The sequence below is a fragment of the Hyaena hyaena genome, unplaced genomic scaffold, assembly GCF_003009895.1.
Source record: "Hyaena hyaena isolate Hyena2069 unplaced genomic scaffold, ASM300989v1 scaffold_102, whole genome shotgun sequence".
In the NCBI taxonomy this organism is placed as follows: Eukaryota; Metazoa; Chordata; class Mammalia; order Carnivora; family Hyaenidae; genus Hyaena; species Hyaena hyaena.
The window spans coordinates 121,939-145,221 of record NW_024080734.1 but is presented as its reverse complement, the minus strand read 5'-3'; the positions used below and the strand labels follow the sequence as shown (position 1 = coordinate 145,221).

At 35.9% G+C, this 23,283-nt stretch overlaps 1 protein-coding gene across 5 annotated transcripts; it reads right to left on the bottom strand.

Moving 5' to 3' along the window:
- Window positions 1–1,834: 1,834 nt before the first annotated feature.
- On the bottom strand, window positions 1,835–22,532 carry SPDL1 (spindle apparatus coiled-coil protein 1). 5 transcript variants are annotated; one of them, XM_039235768.1, is made up of 12 exons: window positions 22,392–22,532; window positions 17,617–17,799; window positions 15,374–15,550; window positions 12,939–13,133; window positions 12,237–12,386; window positions 12,003–12,101; window positions 11,814–11,924; window positions 9,228–9,368; window positions 8,465–8,568; window positions 7,805–7,992; window positions 5,089–5,431; window positions 1,835–2,239 (listed from the first exon to the last, which is right to left on the bottom strand). In XM_039235768.1, the coding sequence occupies exons 2-12, from the start codon at window positions 17,773–17,775 to the stop codon at window positions 2,092–2,094; spliced, it is 1,815 nt and encodes a 604-aa protein (XP_039091699.1). In that variant the 5' UTR covers window positions 17,776–17,799; window positions 22,392–22,532; the 3' UTR covers window positions 1,835–2,091. The 5 variants fall into 5 exon arrangements, with proteins under 5 accessions (XP_039091699.1, XP_039091700.1, XP_039091697.1 ...); XM_039235769.1 differs by lacking the exon at window positions 9,228–9,368; XM_039235766.1 differs by lacking the exon at window positions 1,835–2,239 and having other exon boundaries at window positions 4,890–5,431.
- Window positions 22,533–23,283: the final 751 nt, after the last annotated feature.

The following is a 23,283-nucleotide window of genomic DNA, read 5'->3' as shown; positions in this document are numbered from 1 at the left end:
TAAAAAAAAAATTCAAGACTCAACAGAAACACCTAATAAAGCAGAAGATCGATAGATAAGTTTCTCTTGTCATCCCTCTTCTTCAACCTTTAATCACAGTTGCTCAGTGTGTCTATAGGATTAGAGATGTTTCATGCCTTTATTTATTTGAACAGCTATTTCTCCTACCTGTAGTGGTATTCCTCCATGACTCTGGAGAGGAAACCTCTGAGGCAATCTGAAAGATGACAAAGATGTAGGAAGGCCACAGGCAGTTTCTTGTTTCCCTCTCTTTTATTACAGTACTTTGTATACTTTAACCTCTACCATGTTTTTCTTCACTTACTAACACCTGTGCCCTTGGACTAATAACTTCTCTTACCTTGTTTTCCTCATCTATAAAATGAGGATAAGTAAATACAATATCTAACTCTCAGAGATGTTGGAAGGTTAATACAAGAAAAGGCCTAGAATGCCTAGACATTTGATTGATTCAAATGTTAAATACAATTGTTGTTACAAGTAATAACAGCACTACCACTACTTGCCTATGTGGATCTATTAAACTGAGCTGTAAAGGGTTAATTTTACAGCTTATCGTAAAAACTCAATATTGGAAGGAATTAGTGTACATTTTATAATATTCAGTGAATATGGTCAATTATTTGTTATTATCCTCAGGTTAAAATTTTCATCACCTGGTGACTTCAGCTACTTCCTTTTGCAAGAAATATTATTTAATGTGAAATCTCTAAATTCTTTAGAGGATGCTTTTTGCAGAAAATTAAAATTAAAAGTTTATTTAATTTCTTAGAAGTGGGAGGCAAGTTCCTTTTCCCTAATATATTTCAATAAATTTATCTAGCCAACTGTGATGGTTAATGGTATGTGTCAATTTGGTAGGGCTAAGGAGCCTAGATATGTGGTCAAATATTATTTTGGATGTTTCTGTGAGAGTGTTTTTTGATGAGATTAACATTAACATCCACATCTGTGGACTCTGAGTAAAGTAGTTTGCATTCCATAAAGTGAATGGGTCTATGTATGCAGTTATTTCAAATCCTGTTTAAAACAAAAGACTGAGCTTCCCAGAGCAAGAGAAAATTCTGCACCAAACAGCTTTTGGACTTGAACTGTAACACTGGCTCTTTCTTGGGTCTCCACCCTGCTAGCCCATCCTGATGATTTTGAACTTGCCAGCTTTCATAATCACATAAGCCAAAATCTTAACTCTTTCTCTCTATATAAATAGATATACCCACCTACAGGATGTATGCATATATGTATGTGTCTATATATATATTTGAAATTTCATATATATAAATGAGATTAACTTGCAGACGAAGTTTTTATCATTTAAAGGAAAAAAATCTTTATTTGGAAAGTTTAGAATTAAAAATATATATTTTATGTGTATGTATATGATTATATAAATTATATATACATATAAATTATATGTACCAAGGAATTAATCTCTGAAGTTTCATTTTACTTCCTTTATCCCCTTTTGATAACAATGTGTTATCTATACAGAGTAAAAAAATTGAAAGGGGATAATTTATGGCAGTTTTATTTCAAGTTTCATAATTGTATTTTTCATATGCTTGAGACATAAAATTTAAACCATGTACATGAATACAAATATAAACAAAGTTGCTTTAAACATTGATAAAATCCAGTTACAATATATTTTTAAACTAAGTTTTCTATTTTTATAAGATAGTAAAAAACTAAGTTCATTAAAACATGCATAGTGAAATGTAATAGTTAATGATTTGTGTGTGATTTTGAAGGTTATGTGTTAATGACACTTAAAAATCCATATACAGGTGCAACAAATAATTTATAGTAACACTTTCCTTCAGTTATTAGTTTATTCACTGTAACTCACAGAAGTTCCAGGAAGAGTCATCATTTAAGGAACTCTCCTGCTTAGAATCACAACCAAATTTTAAACATTTGGTCAGAGGAACATGAAAATGCCAGGTCTTGGCACAACAGGTGAAAAGAAATAACCTACAAGGTAGTATACTTCCAATGAAGACAATCTTAACAAAGCTCCAAATCAACCTTTCGGGGAAGTGGTACCTTACTCTCATTAAAGAAAAGTCCTTACTGCTGAGGGCACTGGGTCTCTGGAGTTGATTTGGAGGACACATATAGAATAGGGTGTGATTTCTTACAAGTTTCTTTTTCCAATTTGCTTGCAGTTTCTTTCCCTTCTTTAACTTCTGTTTGAAGCCTTGATTCAGCAGCTAACCTACAGGCATTAAAGCATCCACTCTGAATTCAAATATGGTTAAGAAAAATTACAGAAGAAACAATTTTCTCATATAATAGCCTCTAATGAGACATAATTTTTTGTATGTATATGAAGAAAACATTATAGTTGACTCCAATACCATTAAGAAAACTAAGTCACTGCCTCTTTAAAAGAAACTTTTTATGTCAACAGACTTAATATTTTAAATGTCCAAAGAAATATTTTTAAGGTTGAGAAAAGTCATGACAAAGTGTAAATTAAAGAATATATAACGGCATGTCTATTATAAGCACACCTAACCAAAAAAATTTGAATGCTAGAGCACAATTTTAATGTTAACGTGACATTCGAAAGGCAAACACAAGATAAAAATAACATGGAATCCTAAGCTGAATGAATACACGCCAGTTTGTCTCATGAAAACAACACAAAACTGAAATTGAATTTCAACTAGCAGAATAATAATTTAAGAAAAAATAAACAGTGGAGAGACATTTTAAAAGGTTTATAAAGCTTTTATAGCAAGAGAATCAATTAAATTTATAAAGCATGCAAAGTGAAGTCCCCAGTAAACCCCTATTTTACTGTTATAATATTATCATAGTATTGTGTGTCTAAGTTAATCATGCAGAGAGCAAAAGGCTGGAAACGCTTTGAGTTAGCAGATGGACTCACTCATACACAAAAACAAACGTTTTGTGGTATTTTATTTGTTTTTGTTTCACTAGTCAGACAAAATTCCAACATGCTACTTAATTTGAGTCAAACAAGTAGCTAAATACATTTGCTTAAGTAATTTTTATCAAGCAAAAAGGAGCAGAAAAAGAAACGATGACAACACAGATAGCAAGGTCTGCACTGATCAATTCTGGAACTTAACCTTAAGAAATACACAACGGTCAAGTACACTTACACAATGAATCACATATATACAAACATAGCCTACTGAATTCAGAACTACTTGGAAGTGTGTGTGTGTGTGTGTGTGTCTGTGAATGACATAATTTATTTGAAGTTACTTCTTTTTTTTTGAGAATGTTAGGCTTTTATTTTATGGCACTTATAGTCATAATGTTATTATATAAAAATTCAAGGAATGGAGTAATGAATTACAGTAGATCCTTGAACAATCCTGGGGTTAGTGTTGCTGACCCCTGCACAGTCAAAAATCCTCAGGTAACCTCTGACTCCCCCCAAACTTAACTACTAATAGCCTACTGTTGACTGGAAGCCTTACCCATAACATAAAAAATCGATTAAAACATATTTCATATATGTATCATATACTATATTCTTTTTTTTTTCCTTAAACAGTTTGTCAAGTTGGTTTCCATATAACACCTACTGCTCATCCCAACAAGTGCCCTCCGTGCCCATAATCCCTCTCCCCCTCTCCCCCACCCCCATCAGCCCTCAGTTTGTTCTCAGAATTCAAGAGTCTCTCATGGTTTGCCTCCCTCCCTCTCTCCAACTATTTTTCCCCTTCTTCTCCCCCATGGTCCTCCGTTAAGTTCCTCCTAATCCACCTATACATGCAAACAACATATACTATATTTTTATAGTAAATCTACAGAAAGGAAAATGTTAAGAAAATGATAAGAAAAACACATTTACAATAATGTATTGTATATATATATATATATATAAAATTTGCATGGAAATAGATATGCACAGTTCAAACCCATGTTGTTCAAGGGTCAGCCGTACTTCTCTTAATAATAATAGCAGCTCACATGTTGAGGTGTTTTCACTGTACAGTACATTTAGTAGCACTGAAGACTTATTAAAAAAATCAGGTAAAACATACAAAACAGCCTTTTTACAAAGGTGGGCTATGCCTTACTATATTAACTCAAATGCATACTAGTAAAATGTCTTATTCTGTATCCTCCCATCAAAGACTCATGTAGCCTTAGTAGTACCTTAAAGATCTCCTTTCAATAAGCAGACAATCTAACCCGTTTTCACATCAATATGCTTAATTTTTAAATATCTAAAGATACTCATTTTAAATGCATCTATCATTCCATTGTCTACAGACATCCTTCATCATCTATTTATTACCTTCTCCATTCTCATACATTTCTTTTTTCCCTACTCTTCTTCCTGCTGCACTTACCCTGAGCTTGTATCTTATTCTACCCTAACCTCAGCCACTGTTAACCTACCTTTTCCTTTCACTCACTTTCTCTTACCTTCAGATCTCTATTATTTTAACTTGTTTTAAAGATAAGGCCCTTAAAATGTTAATTCCTATAGACACATGTCTGACACTTCTTTGAGTCTCAAACTCAAACATGTAGAAAGTAGAGGCTTTGAAGTTTTGATATAAAAATGAAAATGAATTACCTTTGATATTAAAAAATGTTAAAAATCAAAGCTGATTCTTGTAGACTTAGGATAAACAATTTCAAAAGCCATAAAAAAGTTTCACCTAACAGTTTCCAGAAGACTGAAATTTCTTAGAATACCAGCAAGCCCTTTTAGGAGGTAAGTTAATTTTTCTTTCATGGTCACTCTTGAGTGAGGGGGAAAATAACCAACTGCACATTTCTTCAAACCAACAAAACATTCAGAGGTGTACTAGACTGTGGTATACCTGTTTCTTGAAATAGTGAAGTGTAACTCTCAAAAATAACTTTCTTATTCAGGAATCCTTTCCCTTTACAATCATTTTAGTTTTTCTTAAAGTTTTAAAAAAGTTGAAGGTAGGCAGATGAAATTGGGGAATTACACTACATGCAATACTAAGAAAATAGATAAAGAACCAGATAGCATAGTTCATGCAGCGGTAGAGAAGGGATGGAGAGGTCTGCTGGTTGCCCTGAGGAAAAAAGGACACTGACCTGGGAGAATTCGGGGTGTTTCCACTTCTTTCACTTAAGAGTTCAGAGTCTGCTGAAACTCCTATAAGTTTTACACATTTCTTTTCCTTCCTTGGCTGAATATCCAGGGGCAGACTTTTGTGAGGAGAGAGAATGACTTCTGGTGTATTTATAGAAGCTGTCTTTTCTATCTGCAAGTTGTTATTTTCTGAATTGCTGGGACAGCACTGTGCCTCCTCTCTCTGAGGTGGTAATCTACAAACTTCTTCCTCTACAGCACTTTCGGCACAGACACTGTTGGGGGTGGTGATATCCACAGGTAGGACCTCACGTCTCTTTTTGGGCACAGGCACTTCAATTTTCTCTGAGAATAAAAACATTAAAAATATGTTAAGTCATTAAGTCAAAGCAAAGACACGGTAAACATAAAAGGATAGAATTAGTTACATTGTTTTTTCCTTTCCTTTTCTTCATTCTTTTAAAACCCACTTATCTCTTTATTGAAATACATTGTTTCTGTCTTTTATTCTTTTTTTAAACTTTAGCATTTTTAATGTTTTACTTATTTCTGAGAGAGAGAGAAGCAGCCTGAGCAGGAGAGGTTCAGAGAGGGAGACACAGAATCCAAAGCAGGCTCCAGGCTCTGAGCTGGCTGTCAGCACAGAGCCCCATGCGGGGCTCGAACCCACGAACTGTGAGATCATGACCTGAGCTGAAGTCAGACGCTTAACCGACTGAACCACTCACGCGCCCCTATCCTTTTTGTTTTTAATGGACTTCACTAATTATATCTTTTAAAGGTTATCTGGCTATAAATTTTCCTTGGGAACTCAAAAGATTTGGCTCTCTGAATGAACACTTAATATGTTCTCTTCCGATATTGTGATAAAGTTACAGAGGGCTTTGTAAGTCTTCAGCTTGGAGGTAGGAAGGATACAATGGCTAAGAGTCAAGGAATGTAGATACAGATCCTCATACTAGTACTCTGCAGCTGGGTGACCTTGAGAAAGGTCATACTTAACCTCTTGAGCTTTATTTTATCTGTAAAATGGGGATTAAAAACATCCACTCCACTCAATATTGTGTGTTGTAATGATTACATGCGAAGAAAAAGTCAAGTTCTCTATGGCAATTTGTGCCTATTAGCCCCATCCAGAAAATATATTAAAAATCTGAGTACTTCTACTGTGGATACCTCCCAAGTTCAAACCATAGTATGTCTCAGTGCAGACTACACAGCAACAGCCTTCTACCCCCACTGCCTAACGTAACATCATTCCACCCCCTCTGCAGGTCTATTTACAGTCACTGAATTAATTGTTCTAATACCTTTCCCTATCCTCATACCAATGTGTTTTTCATTTTCAAAATCAGAATTGTTAGTAAAGTTGGGAGAAACCATGGCTGGACATGGGGTTGGTGTTCTTGCTCTACACTGCTCTTTTTAAATCATTATCTTCCCTTTCTCTTGCATCAACTAGATTCTCCCTGAATCAACTAGATTCATAATACTTTCCTCTGTTTGCAGTGTTCAGTTCAGCAGACCTTTGAAATTCATAATGTATAATTTTTAAGTAGGAAAGCCTATTAGAATCAGTGAAGGAAAAAAGGATGAGAAGAGCAGCCTTTTAAACTATAAAAAACCTTACTATTGTTGACAACCTCCCCACTACTGTTGAGAATGACATGAGTCACAGATAATAATGAAGATAGTCTTAGGTATGTGAACAACATAGGAGCAAAAATTGGCTGAAAATCTACAACCTAAAACATGTAACAGCACTTTTTTTTTTTTTTTCCTCTAAGAACCATCATGTTATTAGCCTTTTTTATTTTTGGCCTTTTATTTTTTAATTTACAAGCAGACAGTAAAACTATTCTTTTTTAGTATAGAAGATGCAGAGCCTATATATTAAGGCTATCTTCTACCTCAGTGATTAGACTTGCTACTTTAACATCTGTCCTACTAGTCTTCCTCAATAATAGAGCCTCCAAGAACATATGCAATAATATTGTAATAACTTTCATGGTGAAAGACTTATCATGGGGGGGGAGTCATTTTATAATGTATAAATATTGAATCATTATGATATACCCCTGAAACTAATAACATACTATATGTCTATTACATTTAGGAAAAAAAAAATCCCAAGATGTAGTTGGGAATATAGCCCCTGAGAATCAAGATTGCCTTTCTCAGCTTTTCTGAGGTAAGGTCACATGACTCAATTCTACTCAAGGATTATACTGATGAACAATGCAAATGAAGCCTAGATCCTGACACTCTGACCTGTCCTGGAATGTCTCTTCCACACTTCTGTAAGGGGAAGAATTAATACTTATCTTGTTTAAATCTCCATTATTTTAGGTTTTCTATAAATAATATTAACTAATACAGTGCTCAAATATCAGTTGCCTCAACAAAATCAAACTCTTTGGTATTACATAAGATGCTGCAATCTTAAATGGAAAAGTCTCTAAGGTTTTCAAACCTTATTAGGTTCTAATATACACATATCCAACAGAATGTCTATCATATTCATACATACCCAGTACCCAGTTCTCTTTGAATTTTCGTACATATTTTGTAGGAGTAAATCTGTTTTATTAGATATAGATACATAACCACAAATTATTTGTAATGGGATTTGCATAAAGCTGTAGTAAGAAAAGAACTTGATATGATTTCTCAGGGCGTCTCATAATTTAAAAAACAAAATAAATGAGATATGCATACCTTCAGGTTCATACTTCAGTTTTAACTCATCTAATTTAGCTCTCAGTTTCATATTTTCACTTTGGGAGAGCTGGAGGCATCTTTCATTTGCAAAAAGTTTTCTCTCAATATCCAAAGCCCGTTGGCTCTCAAATAATGCTTTCATTCGCTGTATAGACAATTCACCTTTAGTGCTTTCATTTTCTTTGCTATATAAATACAAAAAGAATAATCAAGAAATATTAAAATAACACACACTATGTATAAATGTTTTATATATATGTGTATTTCCATTTCAAAGGAAATGGACAAAAGGGCAAAATATTATTTCCACAGTAATGCACATACAAATAACTTCCTCTAAGTTTTAAATTAGGTGATATTTATTCCTGAAAAATTTAGAGTATGAAAACATTTTCTGTCTTAAAGTTCTTTTTACTTACCAGTCTAAAAAGCTAAACACAAAGAAATTAAAATATTTAATTATTTATTAAAAATATTTTTTCTTCAATAACCAACACTAATTATATCTTCAATATATCTCATGTGCCACAAATATATTTTTGTTGCTCTTCTTTTCCTGAATTTCTTTTGGCAATTTGAAAACAAAAATTTATAGTCACTAATACTATTTACTACAAGCCAAAAGTGTGGCCATCTTTCCAACCACCCAACACTCACTTTAAGTTGTCAAGCTTTATCTGAAGTAAATCTGTATAGTAGGTGTTATCTTCTGGAGTGTCAGAGCTGACGGGCTGCTTAGATTCCTTACTTTCATATAAACTCTAAAGAAAACAACAATTCTATTACTCACAATGAATAACACATTAGGTTAATACAGTTGTCCTTTGAAGAACACAAGATTTTTGTAGTTCTGTTTTGTTTTAATTTTTTAATGCTTATTTTTTAAAAGAAAGAGAGACAGAGCATGACTGGGGGAGGAGGGGAGAGAGGGAGACACAGAATCTGAAGCAGGCTCCAGGCTCTGAGCTGTCAACACAGAGCCTGACACAGGGCTCAAACCCATGAACCATGAGATTAGGATTTGAGCTGAAGTTGGACGCTTACTGACTGAGCCATCCAGGCACCCCACGAACAACACAGGTTTGAATGGCAAGTGTCCACTCATGTGAATTTTTCACAGTAGAGTAATGTAAATGTATTTTTTTCATCCTTATAACTTAATAACACTTTATTTTTTCCAACTTACTTTTTGCAAGAATATGGTATATAATGCATATACTAAATATGTGTCAATCAATTGTTTATGTCATCAGTAAGGCTTCCAATAAACAGCTACTAATAAAGTGTTTGGGGGTCAAAAATTATGCGTATTTCTGACTGCACAGGGGTGGGCATCCCTAACCCCTGTGCTGCTCAAGGGTCAACTGATTTAAGATATTCAAACCAAATCTGGCTGCATTATTCAAGGGGTAACACATACCTTAAATTTCTCTAGATTTCTAATTTCACCTAAGAGGTGTTTAATTTCACCGTTCTTCTGCTCCAGCATGGCAAGCAGCCTCTCCTGTTGCTCAAACTCAGTTTGAGATCCTTTCATTTGTAGCAATGTGGCAATTTGTAACTGGAAAAAAAAAATTACAATCCCACCCCCATGCCCCACAGAACTGAGTTAGGGAGAGGAAAATTCTGATGATCACATTTTTTTTTTTTTTTAAATTTTTTTTTTTTTTTAATGTTTTATTTATTTCTAGGAGAGAGAGAGAGACAGCGTGAGCAGGGGAGGGCCAGAGAGAGAGGGTGTCACAGACTGAAACAGGCTCCAGGCTCCGAGCTGGCAGTCAGCACAGAACCCGTCGCGGGGCTCGAACCCACGAACCGCGAGATCATGACTTAAGCGAAAGTCGGACACTTAACCGACTAAGCCACCCAGGCACCCCTGATGATCACATTTTTGATGTAATGTATATTTTATACTATATTACCTTGAACTCAGTTTGGAAACAAAACTAGGTATGTCTAATTTAATAATCTAATAATTTGAAAATGTTTGTATCAGTAAGTTTAGTTACAGATATAACTGAGTACTTATTTGAGTATACTTAGGAGTAGTAACTGATATCTATAACAAGTATTTGTACTTCTATGAAACATAACATTGAACTGAACAGGCTATGATCCAGAAGCATTACTTAACTGGTAAATAAACGTGCTCAAATCCTGTAATGTTAGACTTTACTCATCATATGCGCTGTCATTAAGGGTCTGATGGGGTTTTTCTAAAATTTTGATTAACTTCAATAGTATTAAGTGGGAGAAATTATGAAGCTTCTTACATTTATAAAGGTGAGATTCACAAATGACAAGGATAGAAAGCAAAGGTAAACGTCATCTAAGGACACTGAGGGAATCTTCAATATAAATATAAAGAAATTTTTTTAAGAGCAGGAATCAGTTTACCTAATAATGACTCCACCTAAATCTGGAGTTGCATACCAACTGAAAGGAAATTAACTAGAATCTAAAACTATCATTCCTTTCTGCCTTCAGAAAGTTTTGAAGTTCTAAAAGGTATCAATTAGTTTAAACATAGTTTTGAGTAAAGGAAACAATGATACTATGTTCTAGTAATGGTTACAAAGACAAAAAGATGACTTCTAACATTTTTTTTTTTAAATGTTTTATTTATTTCTAGGAGAGAGAGACAGCGTGAGCAAGGGAGGGTCAGAGAGAGAGGGAGACACAGACTGAAACAGGCTCCAGGCTCCAAGCTGGCAGTCAGCACAGAGCCCGACGCGGGGCTCGAACCCACGAACCGCGAGATCATGACCTAAGCGAAAGTCGGACGCTTAACCGACTAAGCCACCCAGGCGCCCCGACTTCTAACATTTTTAAGGACCCATATTTTGTTCCACTTCAGACTGGAGTCTAGACACATTTAGCCTAAGAAGATTCAAAATGCTACTTGTTTCTAAGGATAGCTTAGAATATCATGGGGATGTTGGTAGATTAATAGTAGCACAACAAACATTGAAAGAAAACAAAAAGCAAATGTGAGATAATTTAAAAAACTTTAAATTTTGGATAGGGGAGAGCCTCAGTAAACCAGGCAGCACAATCAAAATCCTTAAAAGCCACAGCTATTTATTAAGTCAGCACTTCCTTATAAACCAAGCACCGGGTAAGCAGTTTACTATGCTTTCATTTAATTCCAGGACAATTTAAGAGGGAGGTTCTATCATGTCTATTTCATAGATGAGGTGACTGATGTTCTGAAAAGTAAAAATACTTGTCTAAGGTCCCATAGCCAACAAGTGACAGAACTAGGATTCAATCTCAAGTTCATCTAACACCGAAGTTTAATTATGACTTAACATATTTCTTTGTAAATCTCACCATCCTAAATAAAAGGCTGGAAGCTCTTCCAGACTTCCAGTTACCAGTTAAGCATAACAGATCAGGATTCTAAAGGCTGGGTACAATACTACAGTCTTTATAACTTCTACATGTTTTTCTGTTACTTGCCTGTTTGACTAAAATGACCAAACAAACAAAAACAAACAAACAAAAAACCCTTAAAATCAAAAGAGCCTATATGCTTGACTTAAGGAACTGTGAGAAAAGGAAATCTAAATCTCACTCTTTAATAAGCCTTTGCAGGAGGACTGAAGAATGGTGAGAGAGCTAGTTTCCATTGAAGTAGGAACTTTAGGGCTGTGCTAAGAGATACCAGGCCAACAGCAGGAAATAAAAACTTTTCAAGCTCTTTTCCCTACTATACAAACATTTATATATTTCTGGCAAATCTATTGAGTAACCATTAAAAAAAAATCTATCAATGGATGCTAACTATATTACTCCTAATATTTACTAAAGATTAATTTTTCAAATAAAATATAATAGATCTTTTAGTAAATTTTAAAATATAGATTTCTTTTCTAAAATCATGTAGTTCTAGAAATAACTAAGTATGCTCTCTGAATGAAAAGACGCTTTCTTTGATATATTTGTACATGTAATATGGATACAAAATAGGTTTAATAAATTTCCAATGATGATAACTCTATACCTTCATTCTCTGCATCTGTTCTCTATTAAATGCATTTTGCTTCTTTAATGACTGATACTTGACTTTCATACTGATGAACTGACGTTCCATTGCTGCCCTTCGATCTTCCACCTAGAAAATATTAACATGTGTAATTATTCTTTTATTAAGTGAAATGCCAATTTAATCAATGGAGTATTTGTTAGGTACCTCTGCAAACAAAGAGTTGCCTTTACTACTGGGGTCCAACGCTTGCTGGAGGGCCTGGTCTAATTGCACCTGAAGATCCTGATTTGCTACACGAGCTTTCTAAATTTAAACAAAAAAACAAAAACAATTTAGCTAACAGGGGTTAAGTTAGCTTAACAACTTAATAAGTTGTTCTATAATAAGGAAACAACTTATTATAAATTGGAAAAGATAATGTAATTGTAATCACAGTACCTCTAAGGCATTATAGTAAGAAACTGCTTCTTTCTCTCGCTCCTCTTTTTCTTCTTTAAGACGGTCTACCTGGCGCATTAAATTAGTACTAAGAAGTTCCAGTTGTTCTTGTCTGTACTGTAGTTCATTTACTTCTTCTTTGAGGGTAGTCTATTCAACAGGAATTGAAAAAGAGGAAATTCTCAATAAATCTTTCATTTAGCAGCTGCTCAGTTTATCAGCCGTGGTTTAAAACTAAAACTAAAGAACTAGTCAAAGGTTGTAAGGTACATCAAAAAATAATAAAAATTATTAAATTTTTCAGCAGGGAACAAAATGAAAAGCTATCTTTCTCTCGTATGAATTTAAAACTTTAATTTTTAATTAACCTCAGCCTATACTGAAAAAAAAACTACATTCATATGCATATCAACTTCCATGAAACCAACATTTATATAAGACTTTTAGACACAAACTAGGATCAGAATTAATGACTCTAAATTTTTCCAGAGGTTTCATTAATCTGAAAGTAGTCTGCCTTACATAATCACATAATTTAAAGCTTTAGTATGCATCCATCTAAAAACTCAATAAAATATTTTTTAATTAGTTACATCAAAATTAAGCCAAAAAGTATTTTAGCCTTAAAATTATAACAAAACCATGTAAGAAAAGTATACAGGAAAAAAAAAGCCCTAAGAACATACATGCCATAAAAATTACCTTCATACTTTCCATTTCAGTCAGCTCAATTTGAAGAGCCAGCATCTCTGAAGACATACTTTCATGTACACGCTCAGACATTATTCGCATTTCTTCTGATTTACTTGAGAGGAGTTCCTTCTGATGATCTACTTTGTGCTTCAGCTGCTTTTCACTAAGCCTTGCTTCATCTAATTCTGCTTTCAGTTTTTCCAACTAAAGTAAAAAAAAGATTGCAATCTTAAAAAATCAAAAGGTAACTGAAGGTCAGCAGAATATATAGTTGCAGTACAAATTATTCTGGTAACTGCAGTATAACTATTTGGAAGACAGTCAAGCTGAACAAAACTAATTACACTTTCATATAATACTAACTCTTGGGAAACTAAAAATATATCATTTAAAGGGAACAAACTTAGAGAAGAAGAATGAAGTTTTAAGGTAAAGCCTAGATTTAGCTTATTTCATTCCTTGCAGGTAAAACTAGTTAAGTGATGTATCAACCATTACTGGGTTATTATGAGCCTCTCAGCTGAGATCAGGTGGATAAAACATTTAGCATAATACCTAGCATTCAGTAAATGATTTCTGTTGTCAATAAAAAAACTGCTTGATGTTCAGGTTATAATTATCACCTATATTGAATTATCTTCAATTGTGTATCAACTTCCTTAGACTATATCGTGATATTTGTTTTCTATTTAAAAACATAAGAGCCTCTTGACTTGCTTTCCCTTTCCTATTTTCATAATGTGAAAAAAAAATTTCAGCTCAATGATCTATGTTCAAATGACTGACTGACCCAAATTTATTACATGATGAGACTACTAGGGCTTCCTATTTGGCCAAGGCTAGGCATCTTTTCATAGTGATACACTTTGTCTTACAAACATAGAATAGTCCATATAAATAATCACAGTGTAAGTCTGAACTCTTGGCCACTTTGGCTATTGTGTAACGCGTGAATGGTATGAATAGCAACGATAGAGACAGGCTACCTGGATAGAAGGTTACAATAGTAGTCTGAAGGAGAGATGATGGACTAGAATGGTAGCAGCATAGATGTATGTTTTATAGATCAAATTGTTACAACTTGTTGATAGATTATATATGAGAGAGAAGTGAAAGATTTAAAATAAAACGTCAAAATTTTGGTACAGGCGACTTGAGAACATCTATTAAGACTAAAAATATTTTTTGATTAATTTAGTCTTTGCTCCAACAAAAGCTGTCTCTCATATAAGCGGCCTTGCCTCAGACTCTGAATATTTCTTACATTACTCTTTTTTGTTTAGATAATGAAAGCCACTGCTAAAATGAAAATAATGTGGCGGGGAGTGGGGGAAGAAGAATGCATCATTATCAGTCATGGATGTCTCAACTTAGATTAGTTTCAGACAAGGTGGATTGCTGTTTGCCAGAATGAATGTAAGACGAATCTAAGTTTCACATGAAAGCATATTTTGATAGTCATGTTTGTCTGACTACATTTTAGGAAAAAATTATAACCAGCTCAAATATATAATTTCAATGACATCATTACTTACAATGAGAAAACATATAAAAAGAGAGTCAATTTAAAGAAATTAATTAACAGTATAGATGGTATACACATATAGAAATCTTAAAAGATACTACATAAAACAATGAAAATTAGAAAACAGGCTTCTGAGAAAATAGGCAAAAAGTCAGGAGAGGTTTTATAGAAAGGGCTCTGGAAAGTAGGGGCTCTATACAAAGAAGAGCCATGATAAAGGTTATGGATTCCTTAGAAGTAACCTGAAGGCACTGGATAGTTGGGGGTACCAAAAAAGAATGGACAGTTTGTTTTTATGCATGAAATGAAGCCAGTATAACATGTCATTAGACTAAGTACAGCTTCAGTTCAAGTCTTGACTGATTTCTGTCATTTTGTCCAACTTACTCAGTCTGTTTAAATATTGATTTTTTCATCTGTTAAACGGAGACAATCATGGTATCTTCCTTAAGGAGATGTTATAAGAGGCACATCATATGTTACTGGTTTACCTTCAATAAACTACAAGATATCAATTCTATTGTATGTTAATTAACAATAAATAAACTACCAGTTTCTTCTGTAGAATTACAAAGTGTATCACTAGTTGCAGTGAAAACTCGGAGACTAGTCTTTCTAAAAGGGTACTGCCATACTAAGCACTATGAGCAAGGTCATAGTGGTCTCTAAACTAAAACTCCATACAAATACCCAGTTAATGAAATTAAATAATTGTATTTAATCAGTACAATGCTATTAATACAAGTCCCCCAGGCAAATTTGTTTCTCAGTTTTCCCACTCCCAACATTACGACGACAGAGCCCTTGATCTCAGCTATTTCGAATAGATGAGATTAAGAAAATCATCATCACCTCAAATTTACAGATTGTTAATTCCATAAGCATGAAATATTTTTGTTTTGACATACGAGATTCAAACCTTATTTTTTAGTTCATTCACTTCCTGTCCATGGCTTCTGCTTAGTTGTTCTTTCAATTGCTCCAGCTGTGTTTTTTGTTGCTGTTTAATAGCTTCACATTCAGAGCTCAAACTTTCCAACATTCGACTCTTAAGCTCAACTTCTCTCTGAAGAGTATATTTCTCTTGTTCATAATTCTGAAAACAGATTTAATTATAATTAAGTTACATAAAAATAACTTAAAGCCATCATATATAAGCAGTTCTCACCTTGAGCTGTTTCATTCCTGTTTCACCTCTTTGCTGCTTTCTATGTAACCAGCACGTATTAGATCTGAAATAAGTATGCAGGTAATCAGTCCTAAGAAAAGCCCTGAGTCTTTTAGTCCATGCTATTCATGTGGTAATTGCTTCTATGCCCTGTCAAGGAAGTAAAAGGTGTTCATGGACTGTCAGCATGTCAGGTAATCTCTGCTAGGGTGAAGAAAAACAAACAAACAAATATTTAATAGCATTTTAGTTTTCCCAGTGAAAATTATTTGGTTTCATAATGATATGCTCTATTTATGACTCTGAAAATAAAATAGTGGACTAGGTGAAAAATGAACTACTGAATTAGCCCTTACTTTCCTAATGTAGTCATCTGAGAAATGTTCACAAATGGTTCTCAAATGAATACAGTGCAGAGACAAAAGGAGGATTTAGGAGGGCTTTTGCTTCTGACAGGGAAGTTTAAAGACTGGAAAAGGCATTAGTTCAAAACACCTTCAATAAGCTTTTAAAAATAAGGTAAAATTAAATAAGAGAAAAATAAGCAAGTTATTTTTATTTGCTATACTTAAATATTGAGATCAAAGTTTTACCATATTACTGAGCACTTACTACATACAACGGAAAACAGATTCATTCATTCTTTCAATAAATGTGTGCCAGCCATTATGTATACAGCAGTGAACAAGAAAAACAAAATTCTCTCTCTCATGGAGCTTACAATCTGATTTAACTAGCTGAACTAGTGAATGACAGTAACTCTACAAATAGTCAGGGAAGGCCTCTTAGCTGAGGTAACATTTAACAGAAATGTAAAGGGTGATGATTCAATTCAAGGGTGGGGGCGGGGAATGAGCAATGCAGATGAAGGCAACAGCTCACGTAAAGCCCATAAGGCAGGACTAATATAGCTAAGAATAAGGGAAAGTAGTTAAAGATGAGGTCAAAAGGTTGTCATGGGTCACATCACATATAAATCTGCAAACCCAGGAAAAGAGATTGGATTTTGTTATAAATATAATCAGAAGTCATAGTTGTGTGTGTGTGTTTAGTGTTTATTTATTTATTTTTGGGAGAGAGGGAGACAGAATGTGTGCACAGGAGCGGTGGCAGGGAGAGAGGGAGGGAGAGAATCCCAAATAGGCTCTGTGACACACTGTCAGTGCAGAGCCTGACACAGGACTCAATTACTTGATCCCACAAACCATGAGGTCAATCGTGACCTGAACCGAATCAAGAGTCAGATGCCCCCATAGTAGTGATTTTAGCAGGGCTGTAACAAGATCTTTTGTTTAGTTTTCAATGGCCACTTGGCTACCTTATGAAGAATGAATGGTATGAAAGGCAATGAGGGAAGCAGGCAACCTGGTTAGAAGGCTACAGTAGTCTAGGGGATAGATGATGGTGGTCTGGATTAGAATGGCAATAACATAGATGGATGGTCAAGTTCTTAGAGCTGCCTAGTGGGTTAAACATGAGAAATAAGGGACAAAACGATACTTAATAACACTCTTAGAAATTTGGCCCAAATTATATTTAGTAAGTAAGCTAAACTGCAAGAGAATGTTTTGTTAGCAAGCAGAGAATCAATGATTATCTTTGAGGTGTCCATTAGTAAGCAGCTGAATGCACAAATCTAGACTTTAAGGGTAAACTAAGGACCTGGTATAGTGTCTTAGGACATTTTGATATTATTTAAAGCTATGAAATGAGTGAGATCACCAAGGAAGACTGCAGACAAAATAAAACCTAAAATCCAATATGTGTTAAAGAGAACAATACCTTAAATTTTTCAAATTCAGAACACACAGTCTGAAAGAATATTAGGAATTCATTTACTTCAGTCCCTTTTATAAGAGATGGGGGTAATAGGAACTAGAACTAAAATCTTCAAAATGGAATCAAACTAATATTAATAATTTCTAGACAATAAAAATCTTCAATAGCTAAGCACAGAGGAGCTAATCCTTATAAACAGGAGTCCAGGTTCCTACCTCAGTCATGGTCATCATTTCATTACGACATTTATCCAACTGATTCTGCAATTCATTTTGGCTCTCCACTAGTTGTAAACCATATTGTGCAGCTTTTAGTCGCTCTTCTTCAACCTCTTTGAGCTTGCATCGAAGATCGGCAATTATATCTGCCTCCATGATTTTTTTTTTGCTTCTGGTCTACTGTACACAGAGGAAATGAAAGTACTTAAGGGTAAACAAAATACTCCGTACAATGAGAATAATAAAAAAAATAGATATATCTTTTTCCCTAATACTACTGCCATATGAAAAAAAAAGCATCAAAGATTTTATTCCTGGTTTTAAATGGTCAAATTTGCGTTCTTGTTCTAAAAGGAAGGTCTTGTTAATTCCATTACCTGATTTGAGACCAAATCAAACAGAGGGAAGGGAAAAAAATCCAACAACCTGAACACATTTGTTTCTAAGAAATGCAGGTAACTGTTCAGTTGTGTCCTAAGCTTCCTTAAATGCTGAGGTTGGATGGGTCTTATACATCACTAAACAGGTAATCAAGAGAACAATGAAAGAAGTTAAGAAACTTAATAGCAACACAAGTGCTACTTAAAATATAAAAAGGCAGCTTTGACTGAGGTTTGTAAGGCAAAGAATATCAGGTCTATAATTTTTCAAAACAGTGTTAACTTCTTGAACACATTAAATTTTCAACATTAAATTTGCTTTATTGGTAACAGGGTCACTAGTATTTTCCTAGTTATTCATACAAAGACAAGCAAAACAGAATCATGTTCAGAGTAATTGAAGAACATTTCTCTCTAGATTTCTAATCAATGACTGAAACATTATATATAGAAACATTCCACTGTAACTCAACCTTATTCATGATCCTTTCCAAAATAGTCCCAGTCTCTTAGGCCAGATTTAAACTCAGCTTTGCAGTCAAAGAGCAATAGGCCATTAATAAGGTGTTTGCCCACTCTCCAGTCAATGTAGTCATTCATTTGCCAAATATTTCTTAAAGCCTTATGTGCTGAGCTCCATTCTGGGCATTTGAGATCCATCAGAATCCAAACTGACCAAAAGAAAAAGCACTCTTCTTTCATGAAACTTACCTTCCAGTGGGAGAAGACAAGAAATAGTAGTATAATAATTAAATGCATTAAAGTGGAAATAAAATTTAAAAAAAAGAACAGGATAAGGGAACTTGGAAGAGGTAGGAGTGTTGTAAGTAGGATGAAGTCTAAAATAAGTATTGGGAGAAAAGCCCTCAAGTGACTTCTGAGCAAAGCCTTGCAGAGTATAAGAGAATTAGGCATGTACCTCTTTCCAGAAAGAAAAGGGAGTAGAGGTAGAAGGGTAACGTTAAAGTAGAAGGAAACCCAAGAAATGAACAAGAAAGAATTTAAGTCAGAGAAAAGAATAGGCTTATCAGGCCATTGCAAGGACTTTGGCTTCTACTCTGGGTGATATTGGGTGTCATTGCAAAGTCTGGAGTAGAGAGCTGATACATTTAAAAGGATCATTTTGGCTACTATGTTGAATAGTTTGGAGGGAAGCAAGTCGGAAGCAAAAAGACTAAGTGACCAAGGGAGATGATTGCTCACATAAGGATGATTGTATAGGAGGTGGGGAGAAATGGTCAAATTCTTCATGAAGGTTGGACATAAACCCAACATGATTTTCTAACAATTAAAAGTGAGGTGTATAAAAAAGAGAAAAGTCAAAAATATCTCCAATGCTTCTGGCCTGAGCAACAAGTAGAGCAGATTTGCCATCAGTTGAAGCATCAAAAATTAGGAAGAAAAATTGTTTTTAAAAAATCAGGGACTTGGTGTGTGTGGGTGGTGCAGTAAGTTAAGCATCATGACCTCACAGTTCATTAGTTTGAGCCCTGCATCAGGCTCTGTGTTGACAGTGCAGAGCCTGCTTAGGAGTCTCTGTCTCTCTCTGCCCCTCCCCCATTCTCTCTCTCTTTCCCTCTGTCAAAATAAATAAATAAACTAGAAACAAAACAAAACTCAGGGGCTTATGTTTTGGGCATGAAATATGTCAAGTAACCAGTTGGCTATACAAGTAGAAGGATCTGGGCTGGAAATATAAACTGAGGAATTATTAACATAAATCCTTGAGCCTTGGTGTCACCAGAGTATGAGCATAATTAAAGAGAAGAGGACCCGGGTTTGAGCCATTAAGAGGTGGAAAGAAGACAGCAAAGTATACTCAGGCATGACCAATGAGATAAGAGGAAAACCAAGAGCATGTATTATCCTGGAAATCAACTGAAATGGGTTGGAGAGAATGGTGGGAAAATAGGAAACAAGTACAGTTTTGCTGCAAAGGAGACTAGATAAACAGGGCAGTAGAAGAAGAGGGAATAGGTTTGTTTTTCAAAGACAAAAAAAAATTAGTAAAAAATAACAGCACACTTGTATGTATGGGATAGATTCAGGAGAGAAGAAAAACTGATGCTAGAGAAGTCATGGGGAACTGCTAGAGAGATGAAAAGAGAATGAGGTCTAATGTACAGGGACTGAGTTTAGAAAGGAGCATGAATATTTCATCTAAAGGGAAAGCAAAGTATATGGGCACAGACACTGAGAAGTAGGTAGATTAGTGGTGGGAGTCTGCACAAGTGCTCTTCTAACTGCTCCAATTTATCAGTGAATCAAGAAGCAAGGTCATTAAGTAAGAACGAAGATGAAGGAGATACATAGTTTTAGAAGACAGAAGGAAACAAAAGGTATCCTACATTATCCAGGGCTAGCAATTACTGCTCTAAAACACAAGACCTTTCCAGGGGTGCCTGGATGGCTTAGTTAAGTGTCTGATTCTTGATTTCGGCTCAGGTCATGATCTCATGCTTCATACGTTCAAGCCCCACATCAGGCTACACCAGCTCCATGTGCTGTCAGCTTGGAGCCTGCTTGAGATTCTCAACCCCTCTACTCTCCCCTACTCACTCACAGGCACTGGCTCTCTCTCTCTCTCACACACACCCACAAAATAAAATAAACTTTAAAAAGTTCCAAAGCCTGGTGATGGGGCTAGGCACTAATTATTGCATTAATAATAATATATACTTGTTGAGGATTTACTATTTGCCAGGCAGAGTGCTTCAAATGAGTTCTCTCATTTAATTCTCTTGATGGACCTAAGTTAAATATTATTATAATTGAAATTTACAAAAAAAAAAAAGGGAGCTAGCCTTAAGACATCCTGGCCAGTAATGAGTTATCTCATTTGATGGACCTAAGTTAAATATTATTATAATTGAAATTTACAAAAAAATAGGGGAGATTTCTCTTGATGGACCTAAGTTAAGTATTATTATAACTGAAATTTACAAAAAGAAAAAGAAAAAAAAAAGGGAGCTAGCCTTAAGACATCCTGGCCAGTAATGTCAAGGAAGCCAAAAAACTAGCTCTCATTCATTCAAAAGACTTACTAGAATTTCTGTTGTGTGTTGGGTACCAGGTACTATGCTATTGCTGAGGACACAATGATGACCCCCAAACTGGACAATACCCCTGTCTTCTTGAATCTTACAGTCTATTAGTGGAAAGACATTAAATCAAATAAATACTGTAAAGTTTTTGCGAGTGTGGTGAGCGCAAGAGGGAGAGATGTATCAGGCTATCTGAGCCTATAACATGGAGGCACTGCCCTAAACTGGGAAGTGGGGTGGGGACAGAGTAGGGTAAGTATAAACACAAAAGGCTTCTCTGAGGAAGTAACTTTTCAGCAAAGGTCTAATGGATGAATAAGAGTTAATCTATCAATCTGCAAAGAGGCAGACGGTTGAATAACTACAGCTAATAGGTGCAGGACATTGTACTTGGTGCTTTACATATGTATTTAATTCTCTCAACAACCCTCTTAAGTATATTTCCCCCATTCACACAGGTGCAAACTGAGGCACAGAAAGGTTTGGTAACTTGGCCAGGGTTATCAACTAGTAAGTGGCTGAGATGGGAACAAGGGTCCAGCTCCAAAGCCTGGAGCAACGACTCTTCTGCCTCTCAGAAACCTAACAAAATATTTAGGAGGCAGGGAGCTTGGGGATTCAGGCTGGCTGCCTGAATCTTACTCCGCTTCCACAACTCACTGGCAGCATGAGCTTGGACAACTTACTTAAGGTCTTCTTTACTCATTCATAAAGTAGACAGTAACATCTACCTAACAAGGTTTTTGAGACTATTAAACCAGCTAAGGGATGAAAAACAATTAGAATCTCACACGCAGCTGTCTGGGGCAGCGATGTCCAACGAAAATAGAATGCGAGCTACATATGTTATTTTTAATTTCCTAGGAGCCAGGTTAAAAAAGTAAATACGGTGAAATTCATTTTAGTAATATTTTATTCGGCCCAATACATCCAAAACACTTTCATTTCAACATGTAATCTCTATAAAAATTATTAACGGGCTATTCCTCTTTTTGTGTAGTCTTCGAAATTCAGCGTGCATCTTACATGTTACGACGCTTCTCGATTCAGACTGTCACTAGTGGCCAGTGGCTAGAGTAGCACCGGGCGGACCTGTTATCACCCCGCCTTGCGTACAGACGCAGAACACCCGGAGGTGGCAACCCGGCCCAACGGAGGACTGAGACCGGCTCGGAACCTGGTTGAGAAGAACGGGTTCCGCGGAAGAAGTTATTCCTGCTAAAGGCCTCTGCCGTGACCCAGCCCCAAGTTGCCTTAGGCCTCGCTTTCCCCACTCCCCAGAGAACTCCCTTTGCCACACCCACAGCTCCTCTCCACACGCACCTCCCTCCAGGACCCTTGCCCGTACCTCTCTCTTCACCCCTTCCCCCTGCGGCTGCAGTCAGCCGCTCGAGACGAGGGCTCACCGCGCCCAGGTACGCCCCACTTCACGATCAGAGACGTCTGCCCATTCACTCAGCTAGTTCTCTGGTAAGCGCCGGGGCTTTTTGAATGCTGTTCCCGCGAGAACTCACACGTCTCGCGAGATGTTTCTCCCAAGCCGCGCGCTAAGGAAAAACAGGGAGGAACCTCCCCAATAGAGCAATACGCTCCTCCCTACTGCGACTGCGCAGATGGTTGTGGCGAACCTAGGGCTTTGCGCAGGCGCAGTCGTAGTTCTTTAGCTAGTGTGCTTTATCCCCGTTTGTTCTCCCACGTGACTAACGGTGTCTGCTTTTAATTGCCGTATCGTTTGTTTCTGTTTTGTTTTGGCGCCCTTACCTTCTGGAGAAACAGTGCCACTAAAAGGCGAGATGGTGGGAAAATCTGTGGTGTGCAGAAACCTTCCTACCGCAGATTGGCTGGCTTGCGCTCGACGGCCATGCCCTCAGGTTATCTCCCCATGGTTCCAGGACACTGAATCAGTGTGACAGAATCAGCTACTATTATAGAACAGGATGGCAGGTATCATTATAATGGCGTTAACATTTGTCAGTACGGTGCTAAATTTTGTGCGGATTATCTCAGTTAAGCCCACAAACAGCCTTATGAGGTAGGTATTCTCCTCTTTCGATTAAGGAAAACAGCCCCAAGAAGAAAGGTATATTTGCCAAGTGAAAGAACTAGAATTTGAACGAATGCAGTCTCCTGCCAGAGGCCAAGCTCTTGCTTATGAGTTTAAATAACGAGTTTATGTTTTGTAAGCCTGGTGTCTATTCATAATTCAAAAATTTAAGCAATCAGAACAATAGCCAGCATTT